The 17,706-nt window shown below is 47.4% G+C and overlaps 6 protein-coding genes across 6 annotated transcripts; 3 read left to right on the top strand and 3 right to left on the bottom strand.

Moving 5' to 3' along the window:
* Positions 1–48: 48 nt before the first annotated feature.
* On the bottom strand, positions 49–2,238 carry FTJAE_5309 (monocarboxylate transporter 4; the record flags this gene model as incomplete). Its single annotated transcript, XM_037351802.1, has 3 exons — positions 49–998; positions 1,044–1,520; positions 1,725–2,238. 3 exons carry the CDS (start codon positions 2,236–2,238, stop codon positions 49–51), a joined length of 1,941 nt encoding a protein of 646 aa, XP_037207603.1.
* A 591-nt stretch (positions 2,239–2,829) lies between these two features.
* On the top strand, positions 2,830–4,871 carry FTJAE_5308 (multidrug resistance; the record flags this gene model as incomplete). The annotated part of the gene is made up of 11 exons (XM_037351801.1): positions 2,830–2,974; positions 3,016–3,152; positions 3,196–3,269; positions 3,326–3,334; positions 3,379–3,476; positions 3,518–3,638; positions 3,681–4,050; positions 4,124–4,347; positions 4,390–4,612; positions 4,656–4,761; positions 4,804–4,871. 11 exons carry the CDS (start codon positions 2,830–2,832, stop codon positions 4,869–4,871), a joined length of 1,575 nt encoding a protein of 524 aa, XP_037207602.1.
* An 859-nt stretch (positions 4,872–5,730) lies between these two features.
* On the top strand, positions 5,731–6,429 carry FTJAE_5307 (uncharacterized protein; the record flags this gene model as incomplete). The annotated part of the gene is made up of 1 exon (XM_037351800.1): positions 5,731–6,429. One exon carries the CDS (start codon positions 5,731–5,733, stop codon positions 6,427–6,429), a length of 699 nt encoding a protein of 232 aa, XP_037207601.1.
* A 1,437-nt stretch (positions 6,430–7,866) lies between these two features.
* Positions 7,867–9,765, bottom strand: FTJAE_5306 (heterokaryon incompatibility protein; the record flags this gene model as incomplete). The annotated part of the gene is made up of 1 exon (XM_037351799.1): positions 7,867–9,765. The coding sequence occupies one exon, from the start codon at positions 9,763–9,765 to the stop codon at positions 7,867–7,869; it is 1,899 nt and encodes a 632-aa protein (XP_037207600.1).
* A 1,167-nt stretch (positions 9,766–10,932) lies between these two features.
* On the bottom strand, positions 10,933–12,841 carry FTJAE_5305 (het-domain protein; the record flags this gene model as incomplete). Its single annotated transcript, XM_037351798.1, has 2 exons — positions 10,933–12,305; positions 12,352–12,841. 2 exons carry the CDS (start codon positions 12,839–12,841, stop codon positions 10,933–10,935), a joined length of 1,863 nt encoding a protein of 620 aa, XP_037207599.1.
* Positions 12,842–13,878: 1,037 nt separating this feature from the next.
* On the top strand, positions 13,879–14,508 carry FTJAE_5304 (uncharacterized protein; the record flags this gene model as incomplete). The annotated part of the gene is made up of 2 exons (XM_037351797.1): positions 13,879–14,154; positions 14,227–14,508. The coding sequence occupies 2 exons, from the start codon at positions 13,879–13,881 to the stop codon at positions 14,506–14,508; spliced, it is 558 nt and encodes a 185-aa protein (XP_037207598.1).
* Positions 14,509–17,706: the final 3,198 nt, after the last annotated feature.

Genomic DNA, 17,706 nt, shown 5'->3' with positions numbered 1-17,706 from the left:
AGGGTCGTCGCTATTTTGTTAGTAAACGAATCGCAATTAGCAGGAAACTTACTCATCGTATAATATCCATCGTGCTTGATACTTTAATTCGTCGTCGCTGGGTATATGTCGATTCGGATTGTTGGGAGACATTGTCGTCATGACGAATCGGGATAGTTCTCGTTTCAATCGGCGATAGCTGTTGTTGTCGTTGATAAAGAATGGTGTTTGTGTTCGCACTTTATCTCTTATCAATGCCCTTGACTCTGGCGTGCTGTGCATCGAGATCGCTGGTATTTCCGGTACTCCTTCAGGAGACAGAGATCGATTCTCAACCCAAGGCTGCAACATGTCCAGCTCCATCGATGCATCCAACGACACAGCTGTATCTGTCTGACCCCATAGAAAGTAAGAATCGTTAACAGACTCATTGGCCATGGCTACAAGAGTCTCAGCCCTTTGTCGAAACGGTTCCAGCCAGACCGTCGAACTCCAAACAAGCCTCATCAAAAAGTCCAGAAACCTCCTCGACGGATGCGATGACGCTGTCTCTGTCCGGTTTAAGACATTGCACGCCTCCTGCTGCAGTTCAGAATCCGTTGGAAAATGCCCCATAGATGTATGAGCTGTCATATACTGCTGCAGCGCCGCCTCCAGCTCACAATTCTCAAAGATATTTCCCTTTCCGTTGATCTTCAACTGACTCAATCGCCCCTCTGCTAATTGTTTCGTTGGTCGAAGTTTGGCTTGGGTGGCAATGTCAGTAGCTGACATGAACAAATCCCATAGCCAGGACGGGGATAACGATGCTTGGTTGGGGGAGGATATTTCTGCACCGAGGATCACGGAACATGCTTCAAAGTGAAGCTCGGGATCTGGCGGCATTATAAACTGGTGGCGATTCCGCATGTAATACTCTAGTTCGAGCTTGATGAGTTCGTATGCACTTGTTGGTGTATCTGCTGGGCCTCTTGTAGCTGCGAATGGAAGAGGAGAGTTTCGTTCATAGTGAATGAGGTCTGTCAGTGTTAGTAAGTACATGTTAATCTGTCTCGTGCACCTACAAGGAGGCATGGCGTTGTCAATCCTCTCAATGACCTTCCCTTCAAACCCCCAATCACCCTTCCAGTGCTCCATCGTACTCCCAGCTTTGAAATGGTCCGCCAAATGATCAACCCTACTAGCCCAAGTCGTAAGATTGATGCCGCAGAATCCACATCTCGACTTTACCTCTTGCGTCATGACTTTCCAATCATCCATCGGCCATTTGAGAAACTTGGACATGTGGACTAATCTCAAATGCTGCTGTAAATGGTCTTTTCGATGATATGTCCGTTCTTCGATCGGTCTTTCGATACATGCACTCTGATTATGTCCGTCAAGATGCGTCTTGTCGGGGTTCTTGACGCCACAAAAGACACAAAGAAGCCCCTCTTCTGGATGTATCGCTGTCGGTCCATTTGGTGAACAAACCCAATTCTCAAGCGATAAATGAAGAGATTTTTCATGACGCTGCCAATCGTATTTCGTCTTGAAGGTTTCTGTACAGAAAGTACACTGATATGTATTCTGCGCTTGGAGGAGATTAGTTCTGACTTCCTTTCTCATCTTTGTTCGTCTTCTTCGACTGTGCCGTTTAAAAATGTCGAATGACGTCGATGATTGCTTTGAATGAGCAGAACTGTACGACCCAGAATCATGACTCGACACTGACGTCCCTCTACTGCTGATTGACGACCCATGACTTCGTGATCTTCCCTGTCGCGTCGAGAACGCAGCAACAGCTCGTGAGATATCATCCACAGTCGCAGCCTCATGTTCCGGCGGTGAATTCGCCCATCGCTGCAGCGGATTCATATGCTCAAACGGCGCAGGAGTAGCCCGTCGTCGCGGTGTATCAATCGGCGTGTGATGCCCTGAAGAGTTCCCCGAATCGTCATTCCGAAACATAGGTGATGTCGGCCGCGACGAATGAACCTTTGCCCTCCTCCTCGCATTCGCGAACCAATTCGTAACCTGCTGTCTATTCAAACTCGTCTGCTCTTGAAGATCCTGGACATCTTGGATGGTAGGATACGGATGCCTCTCATGCGCGGCAAACCAATTCCTCAGAATCTTGACAGACTCAGATGAAAAGCGATTTCCGATTTTTGGAGGAGCTGTTGATGTCTGCAGAATGCCAGGGGAGATGGTTTCAGGCTCAGCAGCATTTTGAAAGTCTCCAAAGTCGATGAACAAATCACTTGTTGGGTCTGCCATGTTGGTGGTGATGGAATTTGGAGGTCATGGGGTTACGATGAGTTTACGGCGAAGTCTCGGACATGTCCAGAAAGGGCGGATCCACATTTCAGTCTTGATTGATGAGTCAGGATTGGCCCATTTAAAGTGAGAGACGCAAAGTTCATGATGTGCAAATTGGGGATAGTAAGAAGCTGTTGGTCTTGACACATAGACTAGCTAGTGTCAGGCGACGGAAACAAATAGGAATGGACGGTAGATCTGCTGGCAGGGTTCATGAGATCAGTCCCAAAAGAGCCTCGTTCTTGTCTGTGCGGTCGATGCGGAGGTGCGGCGTGAACCAGTGGGGGTGTCTCATCTACTTAATTGAAGCAACAAATAGGACAACTATTTGTGTTTAATGGCGACAGAATGGCTTATGGCTTTTATATGTGTCTGCCCAATTCCCGTGTCTATATGCCTCACACAGTTAGTGCATCCAATTCCGCGGAGTGGATCAGCGATGATGTGCTTTGATCCGAAATCACGTTTACGATAACAACGATATCGGAGATTTATCGAAAATGAAAATCAAAGCTTTCACTATAATTCTCTCAAGTCAAGCTCGTCAAAATGACCAGAATTAACGCGACGGAGACGACTCCTTTGATACCGGAGATTCCTCCCGAGGTCTCGGATGTCGAGAGGAACAGCGCCGATGAGCCGAAAACGTATAGCCATGCGTTTATTGCAAGAGTAGTTGTCGCGTTGCTGATTGGTGAGTCTCCCAGGCCTTGGAGATCGAAGCTAACTGTTCAGGCATCTTTACGTCCAACGCCGATGGGTCTTTGGTACTGGCTACGCATCCTGTGATTGCATCCGAGTTTGGCAAGCTTCAGGATTCGAGTTGGCTGTTTATCAGCTTTATGTTGGCTAGTGCCGCATCGCAGACGATTGTATGTGAGACTATATTCGGGAGGAATTGAGTTAATTGTGTAGTACGGAAAATTGAGCGACATCTTTGGGCGAAAGACGATATTGATCTTCTGCTATGGACTGTTTGCTATCGGATGGTGAGTCTAGACTGTACCCGATGAATTGGTCACTTGAATCTGGCTAACAAATTCAGTGCCCTCGTGTAAGTCTCTGTGCTTACGTATAGCCTCATCTAACAAACTTCAGAGGCGCTGGCCAGTCAATGTGGCAAGTCATCCTAGGTCGCGTAATCTCTGGATCTGGAGGTGCGGGAATGACTACAATGGCATCAGTCATCATAACTGGTACGACTCACCTTGATCTTGAGTATCAAGCTGACCATTAGAACTCGCACCTCTCCGAGAAGTCGCCTCATGGCAAAGCTACATGAACGTCATCGCCACCGTCGGTCGTAGCATCGGTGGTCCGCTGGGAGGCTTTCTCGCTGATACGATTGGCTGGAGATGGTGAGTCTATCTCTTTTCCAATAGCTTATGCTGACAGTGTAGGTCATTCCTGGGACAATCGCCAATATTCGCTGTATCCATGATTATCGCCGCAATCCTCCTCCCTTCTACAACACAGACCGAGGGTGCGACACTGGAACGCATCAAGAGGATCGACGTACTTGGAGCTCTCCTGTTGGGTGGCTCTGTTCTCGCTTTCATGGTTCCCCTTGAGATTGGTGGCCAGAAGATCCCGTGGAGTCATCCCCTCGTGCCAACTCTCGCTGCTGCGGGCGTCATTCTCTCAGCTGCTTTCGTACTCGTCGAGTCACGCTGGGCCAAGGAACCAATCTTCCCTCTTCGCTTGCTTCAAAGTGGCGATGTCACAAAGACGTATCTCATTGCGTTTGGTCAAGCAGCTGCACAGCTTGGAGTGAGTGTCCCAGTACCGTGAACTCGAGATGCTAACCGGTCAGATGATGTATACCGTTCCTATTTACTTTCAGGTTACCCAGCGTGTGTCGAGCACAGTCGCAGGCGCTCATTTGTTCCCTGCAGTTATTGGAAATACAGTTGGAGGCATAGCGACAGGCTTGATCATCAAAAGAACTGGTCGATACAAGGCACTCATCATCTTCTCGGCCATCTCATCGATCACCAGTTACGCTCTGATGCTACTTCGCTGGCATGGACAGACAAACTGGCTGGAGTCGCTCTACGTCTTCCCAGGGTACGTGCTCCTGTCTATCGAATTCTCCTGCTAACTATTCAGGGGCCTGGGAATGGGCATCGCCCAAAGCGCAGCGTTCATCGCCCTCCAAGCTTCCATCGATCCCAAAGACAAAGCAGCAGCCTCTTCTGGAATCTTCCTCGCTGTGACTTTAGGTTCAGTGGTCGGCATGGCTGGTACGAGTGCAGCCATTCAGGGCCTTCTCAGACACGACATCCAGCAGAACCTTGGCGATCTCGGAAAGTCTCAACACTTTATTGACGAAGTGAGTCATTTCACTGAGTTCGTGAAATCTGCTAAGTTTCTAGGTGATTCGAAAAGCTGCAGAGAGTGTCTCGTACATCGACGAAGCTTCCGAGCCTATCAGAAAGGTACTGGTTGAAGGTTATATCAGAGGAATCGAGTATGGTCACGGTAAGTAGATGCCACTTTGGTGAGACTTGACTAACGGGTTAGGCCTCTCCATCGTGTTCTCCGGGATCACGCTCGTGACTGCTCTACTACTCAAGGAGCGTAAACTTTGATAGCAGTAGACCTGTGATAAGAGACGAAAATTGAGAGATGCCTAGATTTACCAAAGATATCATAAATCTAAAATCTAGTTTATATAAGCCTTGACGCCGGTTCACAGAGGTGGAGTGTAAAAGGGTCTGAATTATGTTGGGAAACCTTTTGAGTTTGAGAGTGTTTTGATTATAGGCTTTGACATAAATGGAAGTTTGTTTGTTGTCCCCTGTGAATAACAAAGTCCATTTTATGACGATGTTTGATCGAATTTGCCAAAATCCTAATATGGGTAAGAGCTTGTATTGGTCATTCATCACCTGTGTTTGCAGCCTAAAGGTTAACCTTGTAGGCCGCAGTCAGCCGTAGTCAAAAACCTCAAGCTAAAAGTCTATCTTTGAACCTCGAATCAAGTGGCAGAGATGGAAGTAGTGACAGGGAAGTCAAGAGCAGTCCTGCTCTCATATGGCAATAGGCTTTTATGAAAAGTTGGTGAAAAGTATCGGGAGATTAATCCAGTGGCGATTGTGAGGGCGATGAGTATTTTGCCTGTATGTGTTTATTGGTGTCCTTTACCTTTGTGGCCTGGGGGCTGAAGCCTCTTCTAAACCCTGACCTTACGCCACGCCAGTGAGCCTGACTCACCAAAGGAATGATTCCGCATATAAGTAGAGCTCTTCTCCCATGATCAGCTGGATTTATCTCTTCCCTCTAAACATCTCACAGGCACTCTCTGCTCGTTATCCACAGCAACTTTAAGCAAACTCAAGAACCTCCAACCACCCTCTCTTCTCTTATCACAATCACAGAGATACTCATCCTGCATCTCCTATCCTACAAACCTATACAACAAGTCAAGCACTTCCTCCCACAAACAACATGACTTACGAACAGACCTGTCTCATGGCTTCCAACTTGGATCAGATAAAGCACATTAAAATGAACATGACTCCCGAGGAAGAACGCAACACTCGAATCATGGCTTGTGACATCCAGCGCTTTTATGAATGCGTCCGACGAGAAAAACATGTTTTCCGCCGTTGGTTCTCTCACTATGAGATAAACTTGGCCAAGTTTCTTGAGCCCCATTGCGCCCTGTACAAGAATGAACGCAACTGGCCAGAGACCTGGTTCGATAAAGAGCGAGAGCTCATCAACGACCTTAATACCTTTCTACAAATGGCAAAGCAGCTCCTGCAGCAGTGGACACGGGATGTAGCCACCCAGATCCTCAGTGTCCGAAACACTGCCCTCAGCAAACTATTCACCGCCGAGGATGTCTCTCTCGCAGCCAAGCTTGAGCCTAGCTCGCTGGATGGCAAAGTTTGTCCCTTGGACTGGAAGCAGAGTCAAATGCCTTTTGATAAGACTCTGTCAAAGTTCCGATTTCTGGCCAACGACATGTTGCAGGAGAAGAAAGGCGGACCTACCATGGAGCGACCTGGTCATCCGTGGACCAGAATGGAGGGTTTTGACATCTTGAACTTTATGATCAAAGATGCAGAGGATCCTGACTATGAATCCGAGGAGGAAGACCTGTTTGAGGATGAGATTGTCCCATTCGATGGGTTTTACTAGAGACGAGCAGGGTCTTTAGCGCGCTGGTATTCTGAATTGGCCTGTTTGGGGTTGGCTGCTTTCATCTCGGAGCTTGATGTCGACGTGTTTTATCAAAAGAGTAATCAGACTTGATACATTGCTTAATATGCTGGTGCTTTGCTCCTTTTCTTACAAATTCATCTATGAGTTGTCTCAGAGAGTAACGAGTGATTGCCAATAGTATATGTGAGAATTTACTAGAGTAATTCTTTCATCCAATTGGACCAGACGATCAATTACTGAATAATTCCGGCGCCTTGAGCGTCATCATTTCGACTAAAGTGATATTCATGTCAGGATCAGATGTCATCTCATTTTCGAACTGTGTAGTTTGGATGATAATAATTGTTGGAGACAATGTTCCGTATTAGATGCGTTCAGATAGGGTAACGAGGGATCCCTGCCAGCAAATCAATGACGACGACCAGGCAGAATCTCCACATTTCAAGGCTGACGGGCAACACGTGACTCTCCTGCGGAGTCTGTGAAAGGTTGCCTAAGATGCCTTGCGACCAAGATTGGAGTATGTAGCACAAAGAGAGACTCATAAATATCTCCGCTTCTCGTCATTTCATCATACCTAGATACTCACGATCAACTATTTGACTCTCTAAAATCCACCCGCCACATCTGACATCATGTCAGCATCTCCAGAACCCTTCACCCTCTTTCACAAGTTCCCCCCAGAGCTCAAACTCGACATCCTAAGCTTCTGCACCAGAAACGACCTAGTCTGCCTCTCACTAACCGGTCCCGAAATGCGAAATCTCGTCGCACCACTCATCCCCAGCAAACCTAATCTCACATGGGTCGATCAGCTCGGTCCAACACCAGACGTCCCTTCAGAATGTAATGATACACATCATAACAACACCCTCCGCCGGCAAGATTGCGTCGGCGCAATAGATCGAAAAGTCGTCTACTCTCCCATAAGCCATCGCTTCAGACGCCATGAATACGGGCACTGCAAAGTCTGCTACCGATGCCGAAACTACCCATCTGATCACCCGCTGTGCAATGTTTCGTACTGCAAAAAGCATTGCGCGTGCATTTCGTGTCCTTTGTTCATGAGATTGCGGGGTTGGATGGGCGATCGCAAGTACTGTGCGGAGTGCAACCAATTCACCACTCGAACAAGGAGAAACAACGGAAGATGTACGTATCTTCCCCATCTTTTAACAATATCTAATTATAGAGCAGGCACTCATGGGCGGAAAAAGGTGCGAAAAACACCGAATAACCATTGGAGTAGTAGAAAAGGATTATCCTATGGAAATCGCTGGTGGAGAAAATGGGGTACACACGGAATTGACCACGAGGCGTATCAGCCCAATGACACCGGGAGACGAAATGCGAGAGTGGTTTAAACTAGTCATTTACTCTGAGCGACATTTATTTAACTATTTCTTACACCGGCTACACTAACGTGATTGAGTATACATCTCCCTGGAGAGGCTCTTTCTTGACGTCTTCAGTGAAGTCGCGGAGTTCGCAGGGACCTCTCAATTCCCATTCTTCCACGTCGGGCCACGTCTGGGTCGATTTGTACGGCCGAAGGACTAGATACACAGAAAGACCACCAACTGTTGCGAATACCGCGTCTTGTGTAGAACATTCGAAATTGGTCAGACTGAAACGACCGTCGGCCAGGGTGAAGAAGGATTGAGCGTGTCCTCCATGGAATGTGTCGGTTGGCTGCTCGCCCAGACTGGGGGGTTCATTCTTCTTCCACTGTTGATGTCCTCTTGTCACTTGAAAATAGCAGTCTGTCAGAATCTTGTCTCTAAAAAACTTATCTCTAGACCTGAAAGGTTCTTCTGTTGACTCTTGGTCGGTAGGCAAGCCAACCATTCCCCGGCAGGCACGTATTGCTCCAACAACAGCATCGCAGGCTAGGGGAACGTCTGTAGTTTTCTCAAGACCAAAGTCGGAGAGATCAAGAGCCTTTTGGATACTCCCAAGGAATACCATGTTGAGGCGCAGTCTGTTACCTGACAAAAGCTCAAAGGCTTGGCTCCCCGGGTAACTAATCGAAGACCGTGTCAATGAGATCGACCCCTTCTCGGCCACTGATAAAGTTCGTGACCAGTCAGGTACCCAAGATGGCAAGTTCAATCCCTTCCCTGGCTTGTTGTAAGCAAGTAGCAGCGTCGACTGTGTTTCTATCATTGCTTTCCATGTCGCTGTTATGTACAGCTCTTCAAGACTGATCGAATAATCGGGCACGATTGGCTCGGTGAAGCGCCAATTGTCTACCAGACCCAGCAGTCCGTATATTCGGTCCCGAGGTTCTTGGCATCGTCTGTTCCTGGTAGCGTCCAATAAAAGCACCAAATCACTACCCTTGGTGATCCTACTTTTGTTATCCTTTTGTGCCGTTTCGCGATGGTAGTTTAGATCCCATAAATGTCCCTCAATGTGGCCGGTAGCCGCCGCACCCAGAGGCGGTAGTCGCTCCCAACTCGACGAACAGCATGAAGGGCCTTTTGTTCCTGCGAGATACAACATTTTTTGGGATGCACGCAGCATCATATCCAGTGGAAAGACGCAAACTCCAAAATGCACGGATACAGCATTGGGAAGCACCGCTTCTTGGAATGTCCAGATCCTAGAGAACCATGGCTGCTCCACCATGTATGAGAAAATGCGTAGTGACTGTTGAAAAAGTCCAATGACATCAGTTATGACTCTGTCCAGGGAGCAGAAGTGGTCGTTGATGCATGCCAACAACCCGATTGCCACTATTTCCATCATCATGTAGCTCAACGGCTGGTGACCATACTTTGCAAGTAGTGTAGAGAGATGGACGTCTCTTTCGTCGCCATACCAGTGGTACGGTCGATACTCGTCATCTTGGGTCTCGTCTTCTTCCTGTTGCCGACTTGAGCCTGGGCCCTCGCAGATATAGACTTGAGCTTCGGCGGTACGTCGATATATCTCGCGCATCATGCTGACTTGATGTCCTTTCTCTTGGTTGTCGCTTTGGTTGATGCAGATAGAATCTGCCCAGACTGTGCGCGGAGTTGCCTTGCGTCTTAATCGGCGAAGGAACCAAGCCAGATCTGACGGAACAGAGACGGTGTGATCATCGACTATGACGGTATCCCGAAGTTCATTCCAGCGGTATGACAGCGCTTCGAAGCGGGGGAGCTCGTGATCGAGTGAGACTGTCTTCAAGAGGCACCTGAGTTGCTCACGAAACACGCCTGGTTGGATCACGAGGAGTCGGATCTCTCTGGCTGCAAGGGGCTTGTACAATGGCGTCAAGCCTGGATCGAGTAGCAATGACTCCAGACTCGGAATTTTCGATGCCATTATATAAAGTTAAAGGAGTGATTATTTATGGCTTCAAGAAGTAACAGGCGAATATATTCACGACTGAGGCTGTGCAAGACTCCTGAAGCGGGGTATTAATTCTGGAGTAGATGCTTAGCAACTCCATAATGACTAACTTGTAGAGTGTAAAACGATAATTTGCAGTCTTGCCCTTAAAACAAGCGAAGCATTCCACCTTTTCGGACACTGTTATTGCCATGGCTGCTTCAGGCGGGATGCTGTGTAGGCGCATGGGGAACCTCTACCATTGAAGCGGCGTTTCGCGACGTTCGGCATAGCCAAGGAAGGGTCATAGCTCCAGGCGATCTTATTGGAGGGTGACCATTTTTGTAATTTATTGATTATTGCCAGCCCTTACTGCTGCTGCGTTGGCCGTTTAGATCAAAACAACTTTATGTTTTCGAAACATGACTGGATGAGTAAAGCTGCATGTATGGCTAGACAAGTGACAGGTAACGAGAAACCCTTGCTACGTCTTATTCACGACACCCATCTCGCGAAATATGCCGCTTTAAACAAGAATCTATGCAAGGTGATTCACTCCATCGCATGCGGGCAACAGGGGAATTAGAGCAGCGTATGCATTCATTACTCAACGTAACATACAGAGCACATAATAAGCATGCATGATAAAAACTCGGCCTCGAAAAATTCAGAACCACTATAAAAACACAGCAAACTACTGAATCAATTAAAGCCAATATCTAAGCTCTGTCGTTAACGCTCAATTACTACAGCTTCGCCTGTATTGCAAAATCCTTTTCAAGGCATAGCTCTGTCTATGCAGAGACCCGTTCTATATTATGTTTATATTACCTACCGGTTGAGTAACCCGGATTAAATCTCCTACCTTATATGTCAAATTATATCTTGGGCGTGTATTGCCTAATTGATCTTTATCAAATCTGTCCGCTCGGACTCTTTAGACAACTTTATAAATAATAATAATTAAGTTATTAATTTAAGGATAAAACTAAATAAATTTAATTCTAGACACTTAAAGCTAAGCTTTATATTTTACTATACACCTATTTATATAATTGAAACCGTTATATACTCTGAGTCTTTGAAACTTTCCCACCCTGTCTCTCTAACCCTGCGATCACGGCACCATCTATAAAGGCCCAGTCTGCGAAATTGTCCACCTTATATCTTCTCAAGTATAATCCCAGTCCGTGCAGAATACTCGAAAAGATACGTATGACTCCAATCCCTCTCCTCATCAGCGTCCTTCTTTCGGTCAAACTTGAATGGCATATTAATTCCATTCTCAGGGTCCTGTTTGTATTGCTCGTATGAGCTTTCTGGCTGATGGCAGCGCCATAATGCCTCTCGATTTCCCAACACTGCTTTAGCAAGTACCCCACGCATAACCAATACCCCGCCAATCACTCTGCCAAATGGCGATGCCTCTAATACAAGTTCAGCATTGCATTCCAAAATCTCAGCCTCAAAATCGTAGACTGTTTCGAAGTCTATCTTCTGGTCGACAGAAATCCACGACCAAGATGGTCCGCGGTGCTTGGGAAGCACATATCCCTCGTCCGGCGGATTCCAATCCTTTACCCTCCAAAGCAAGCTATCCTCCAAATTTCTCTCCCACATGCCAGCGATGTACCGCGAGCAGATTTCTTTCGAAGCTTCCATCGCAATAGCAGATATTGCCTCCAATTTGTCATCGCCATAGCGCATCTTGCGAGCCGAGCACCGTCTCGGGTCCCAGCTAATAGACCCTGGTGTCAGAAAGTTGCCTAAGGAAAGGATCCTTGAGCCCCAGTGATCCATATAGACATGCTTTCCGCACTTCCAGTACATGATGAAGGACCCGAAGTACAAGACTCGACGAGATAGAAGGTCTTCCTGCAGTGTCCATACTCGCTGATTCAGTGGTTCATCGTCTACAGGAATCAGATTTGCCCAGCTGGTGAAAGAGTAGACCCGACCTAGCTTCTGAAAGGGCAGTTCAACCCAGCCGCTATCTTCCATAAAGTTTTTTGTTGCCGTTAAGAACCCGTCTCTGACATTTCTCGCATTTGTAGCTGCGATTGTGATGTATGCGTTCTCATATATACGTGCCATCTGCCTTATTTCTTGCTCCTTGTCTTCCTCTGAGTCCTGTATGATACAGAGAGCATCTAACCAAAGGTATTTGAGACCCAGTTGACGGGTGACTTGAATTGCATCGATGATCGTCTGGGGCAGCCGAGAAATCTTGATCCCTTTTACCAGGTCTGTCAGGTTGTGTTTCTCGAGGACAACAGGCTGGGCGGAGATGCCCCAACAATAGCTCAATGCTGAATACGGGGCCGATTCCCCAGGATGGCCACAATACAATTTTATAGTATCGGGATTCGACACATTAATGACCCTTGTCGGTAGCTTTGAGTTGTCTCTATCTTTCGAATGGCCATGGGACTCATCACACTCTTTTATCCAACCTCGAGCAACCGTGACTTGCTGTTGTGACCATAAACTCGTTGATGGTGTTCTCATACTGACAAATCGAGAGCTTGGATCATCTTTAATTATCAGCATATATTCCAACACTTCACCGACTTCAGGTACCTGGATGAGCATATATAGGTAAGGATTCATATCGAACTTTGTTTTCAGGGTCGCATAACACTTCCTTTGGCTTGGGGTAGGCCTCAAACCAATTCCATCGCACTGTAGGGGAGGTCAATTGGCGAATTTGAATTTCCTCGACGTCAGGAAGACCGCCTCCAACTTTGAAATGATATGCCACGGAAAATGTGTAAAGCTTTTCTGTCTCGCTGGGCCAGTTGGTCTTCTTTTCGGCGTAATCCACAAAGGTTTTGCACAATGCGCAACTGGCATTATCTAGTTCTGCCCATGTGGCTGAATACTTATATATCAAGTATGGCCTCCCTTCGTCGTCTTGGGGAAGCCGTTCCAGAGCCCAATTAGTAGTGAGATCATCTAGATTGGGGCAATTGGACAGGAAGTCAAAGCAGCGGTTGCAATACCGCCGCCTCAAGGTATCATGACCATTGCTGAGCTGCTGAGTGTTTGAAGGGGATTGTAAATCCACCATATTTTGAAGTATCACAGGAATTGACAGAAAAGTTAAAGCTGCGCTGCAGGGCCAGATGTTTACAGGAGACTTATGTATATAAGATCTATAACTTGAAAGGAAAATATATTATTATACGGATAGTCTTTAGGTGTTAATATAAATTCTTACAGCAGATCAGGCAGCAATCGCCCCACCTTTAGGCCCTGATCCAATTGATTTACTCGTGGGTTTAACTAAAAGGGAACCCTACTTATAGAATCTATTATAAACCGATCTATAACAAGCCTGTAAAAGTTACCTTATAGTCAGGTAACCAGCTACTGCTTATACCTTTTATCTTTATAGATATTTTATTAAAGTTTAATATTATATTAATTAGATTTTTAATTTCTATAAAGTAAGCTTAGTTATTTAAAGTTTAATATAATAAAAATATATAACTTAAAGGAAGTTCTTATTTAGTAAAGATTACAGGTACCCTTAAGTATCTGGATAGTTTTTTGAATCTGGATACTCCGGATGAGAATGGATTGGAGGAGAACCATATTGTTATGTTAACGGATTCGTATGTCGTTTGGTTCCAGCTTCCGCCAGACGTCCTCCTCAAACGATACTACAAAGCAAACTATCAAGCCAATTAACGACTGTTATCACAATGGAATGGGCGCGAAAGACCTCAAATGGAACAGACCATCGTTGATTCAGCCCCAAAAAAATCCTTCCCTCCCCCATCATCAGGCTCCGTCCTCCACTGCGATCAACTCCCTGGAAGCCCAGCTTGAAAAGACCTCTACGGACCGAATACCGACAAAGACCCCGAAGTATTTTGCGATATTCGACTGAAATATCTCAACAGCGGGTGCATGATTGGTCCAGTCGGCGATATGAGGAAATACTTTCGTCGCGTGCATGAGCGAATGCAGAGAGGTCTAGTCAATGGCAAAGACTTGTACAGCGATCAAGGAATATTCGGTGAGATCTTTGCGGAAGAAGAAATCTGGCGTCGCTGGCTTCGCAAGAATATCGTTTCTTGAAAAGATAAGAGCTTCGATGTCATGCATAGCGATTTCGAATATCATGTCGGTCTGGATTATACACAGAATCTGTTCATTCCAACTGTTTTTGAGGAGCAAGATGGGGAGATTATTGCGCTGAATAACGAGACTGGTATTGCTGAAAAGTCAGTGTCCCTCGGGATTGAGCCAAGGCTAGACGGTGTACCAGACGATATCCAATCTTTTACAAACCCACTCAACATGCACGTTCTCCAGGATCCAGCGGATTGGGGTGATATGCCCGTATACGTTGATTTCTACTCCACTGCCATTCCCGTCGTCGTCCACCACAACGCTCACAAAGACGGAGCGAAGAATCGTCGATATCTCTAGTGGGACCGCATCTAGTTCTTCCCGTACCTCCACCAACTCATCAAGTCCCAACTCAACATTGTCGAAGCAGAGCCATTACTGGAGATTGCCGTTAACGGGGAGCGCTTGGTGTACTGGGAATCGCGGTCGAACGTCACTCAGAAGATGCCGAAAACCTTCATCGTCGATTCCGGGGAGGTTTGTATCGTCAAGCGTGAATTCGGGTATGTTTGTCATGCAAAGACGGAAAAGGCGGAGGCGGAGAAGCCGTGGTATGATGAAGTATTTCGGGATGGGATGGGAGACCTCGAGATCTAGAGCTTGATTTGGGCGTAGGACTTGATCGGAGTTTCGGTTATCATTTTATGTCGAGGTTGAGCTGTTTCGTATAGAATAAATGCCGATGTATTCGTCAATCCGAAAGGTCTATTGAGCCAAGTGACATTGATAGAACGCATTCTCTCGCAGCACCTTCAGTATAGTGCGCCATCATATTTGGATAGCCTCAAGAACATCAGAAGGTGAGAATGGGGACAGGTCGACTTTATATAGCCCTCTCGCCATACACTAGTCTTGGACCTAGGATAGTATGGACTGACATAAGGTTTGCCAAAATGCCTCACTAGTCATTATATTACTCGTCGATGACGAGTCACGATTCAAGAGCCCTGAACTATTCCTAGTTCAAGGCTTGCCAAGAGTTTACTAAGAATGAACACGCCTCAAATTACTAGTGGCATTCCGGTCTATCTCTACAACCTTGTCTATAGTTTAGCAGACCCCTCATGAACCTGCACCCAAAGCTTAATAGTCTCAACCAATCCCTGCACTTCCGGAACAGTGTTTCCGGCATGCACACAGATTCTCACCCTCTCACTGCCCTTTGGCACCGTCGGCGCCACGATAGGCCGTACCGTGAATCCTCGTTCCTGACAGAACTGAGCTAGACTGCGTGGTTGTGAGGTGAAAACAGGTATGATTGGCGACCTCGGTGCTGCCTCCGCGCGAATTGATTGGCTTAGGGAGCATGCTTCCGCAAGTAGCTTGTGCGTATAGCTCACCAGACTCCAGAGATGCTTCAACCTCTCGTCAGCTCTCCCACTCTGGAGATACTGATATGAAATGCCAATGCTTGCGAGACAAGAGAATGGCATTGCTGTCGTGTAGATGAGAGTTCGGGCGTAATTTATGAGATACTCTCGTGTCGTGGGTGAGCACAAAACAATAGCTGCATGGTTAGCTTCGTTGGTGAGCGGTTTAGCTTTACTTACCTCCAAAAGAACTCATTGCTTTGCCAAACGTATGCAATCGTGCGAATATTTCCTTCTCCAAACCCAATTCGCATACAAGACCACGACCTTGGTGACCAAAAATGCCTGTTGAGTGCGCCTCGTCGATGATGATGTAGCCATTGGTTGGAAGCCTCCTTTTGACGCATTCGACAATGTCTTTGAGAGGAGCAACGTCGCCATCCATGCTGTAAACACCCTCAACAAAGATAAACACCGATTTTCCACCCCCAATTCCACTCAAAACATCATCGAGGCCTCCCTCCCCATACACACAATTATGCTTAAACGACACCCTCCCTCCCGCGCGACTCAACCTCATCCCGTCATGAGCACTCGCATGAATAAGCTCATCATACACAACAACATCCCCCGGCTGCGGTAAACAGCTCACGAGCCCAACATTCGCATCAAACCCGGAATTGAACAACAATCCAGCATCTGCATTGTGAAATGCCGCAATGTCTCTCTCCAGATTCTCGGCGAGGGTTGAATTGCCGTCCAACAGTCGTGAACCTCCAGATCCTAACAGTGGAGGCGGCGCTGCATGGTTCTCAAGCAGGGAGTGATACGCGCTTCGAATTTCCGGTACCGAGGACAGTGAGAGGTATGCATTTGAAGAAAAGTCGACATTGTCAGCTGGAAACGTCGTCAATCGTCGTAATTGCGACCGTTTCTCACGATCTAATAATCGCTCTTTCAACTGCTCCTCCAATTTCGACATTATTATGTACAAAGTTTAAAAACTCACTCACAGGCCAATTCACTCAGTAAAGCAAGCGGAATTTGTTGGGTTTAGTACATGTTGAGCCCCCCCGCCCTGCCGGAGCTCTTTGCCGTGCCGATCTAGACTAGACCCTGTTATAAACCGCGGCATTCCACCTCAACCCTTTCGTCCATCCCACCCATCGAAAAAATGGCGCCTGTGCCTGCTCTTCTCTGGCGATCGCTGCGAGCGCATCAGGTCTACGGTGCGAATACTGATGTGGGCAAGACGATTTTCAGCACGATTTTGTGTAATGCTGCGAGTAAGCGGGGTGAGAGGACGTGGTTTCTTAAGCCGGTTTCTACGGGGGCTGCGGATGAGGCTGATGGATGGTGTAAGTTTAAGGGATGTTGAGGGGACTGAGCTAATTGGAGTAGAAGTTGGGTGTTTTTGGGAGAAATTGTCTAACGAGGTAGTCATATTCAACGATATGCTCCGTCGACGAACCATGAGACGCTGTTCCAATACGACATTCCCTGCAGTCCTCATACAGCCGCGAAGGCATCTGGCAAGGTATGGAGTCAATTGGTTGACGAATGAAGCTTACAGAGTAGCCAATTCCATCCGATCAAGATGTTCTCACTAAAATCTATGAGACCACGTCGCGATACGCATCTGAAGGACCGGGATGGCTGTTTCTAGAGACTGCTGGCGGCGTTCATTCGCCTGGCCCATCTGGGACACCCCAGGCTGATCTCTATGCTCCGTTGCGTGCGCCAGTTATTCTCGTCGGTGACTCAAAGTTAGGCGGCATCTCACAGACCATTTCTGCTTACGAGTCTCTACGAATGCGCGGCCATGACATTGAGTCGATTCTGTTGTTCCAAGATATGAAGTACGAAAACTACCAATACCTTCGAGACTACTTTGGAAAGCTGGGCGGAATCTCTGTCGATGCAGTCCCCGAGCCACCTACTCGACTCGATAATGAACAAGAAGACATTGAGCAGATGAAAGAGTACTACGCCTCCCACAACGTCGACCACGTCCTCGGAGCTCTCGACAAACGAGGCAAAGACCGCATCGCCCGTCTCGAATCAATGACTTCCAAAGCAAGCAAATCAATCTGGTACCCGTTCACCCAACAAAAGCTCGTCACCGCCGACACAATCTCCGCCATCGACTCAGCCCACGGCGACTATTTCCAAGTCCTCAACCCCTCCAGTACTAATCTCCTGCAACCCGCTTTTGACGGCTCAGCATCATGGTGGTCCCAAGGTCTCGGCCACGCCAATTCGCGCCTCACCCTCGCAGCAGCCTACGCAGCCGGGCGGTACGGCCATGTAATGTTTGCCGAGGCAATCCACGAGCCTGCATTAGCGCTGGCGGAGATGCTCCTCAAGGGCGCAGACAATCCGCGATTTTCACGTGTTTTCTACTCTGATAATGGGAGCACGGGATGTGAAGTAGCTGTCAAGATGGCGCTGAGGGCGGCGAGGTTGAGGTATGGCTGGGGACCGA

Source organism: Fusarium tjaetaba (assembly GCF_013396195.1).
Source record: "Fusarium tjaetaba strain NRRL 66243 chromosome Unknown NRRL66243_c0000102, whole genome shotgun sequence".
NCBI classification, from domain to species: domain Eukaryota; kingdom Fungi; phylum Ascomycota; class Sordariomycetes; order Hypocreales; family Nectriaceae; genus Fusarium; species Fusarium tjaetaba.
This window is presented reverse-complemented; position numbering and strand designations above follow the sequence as displayed.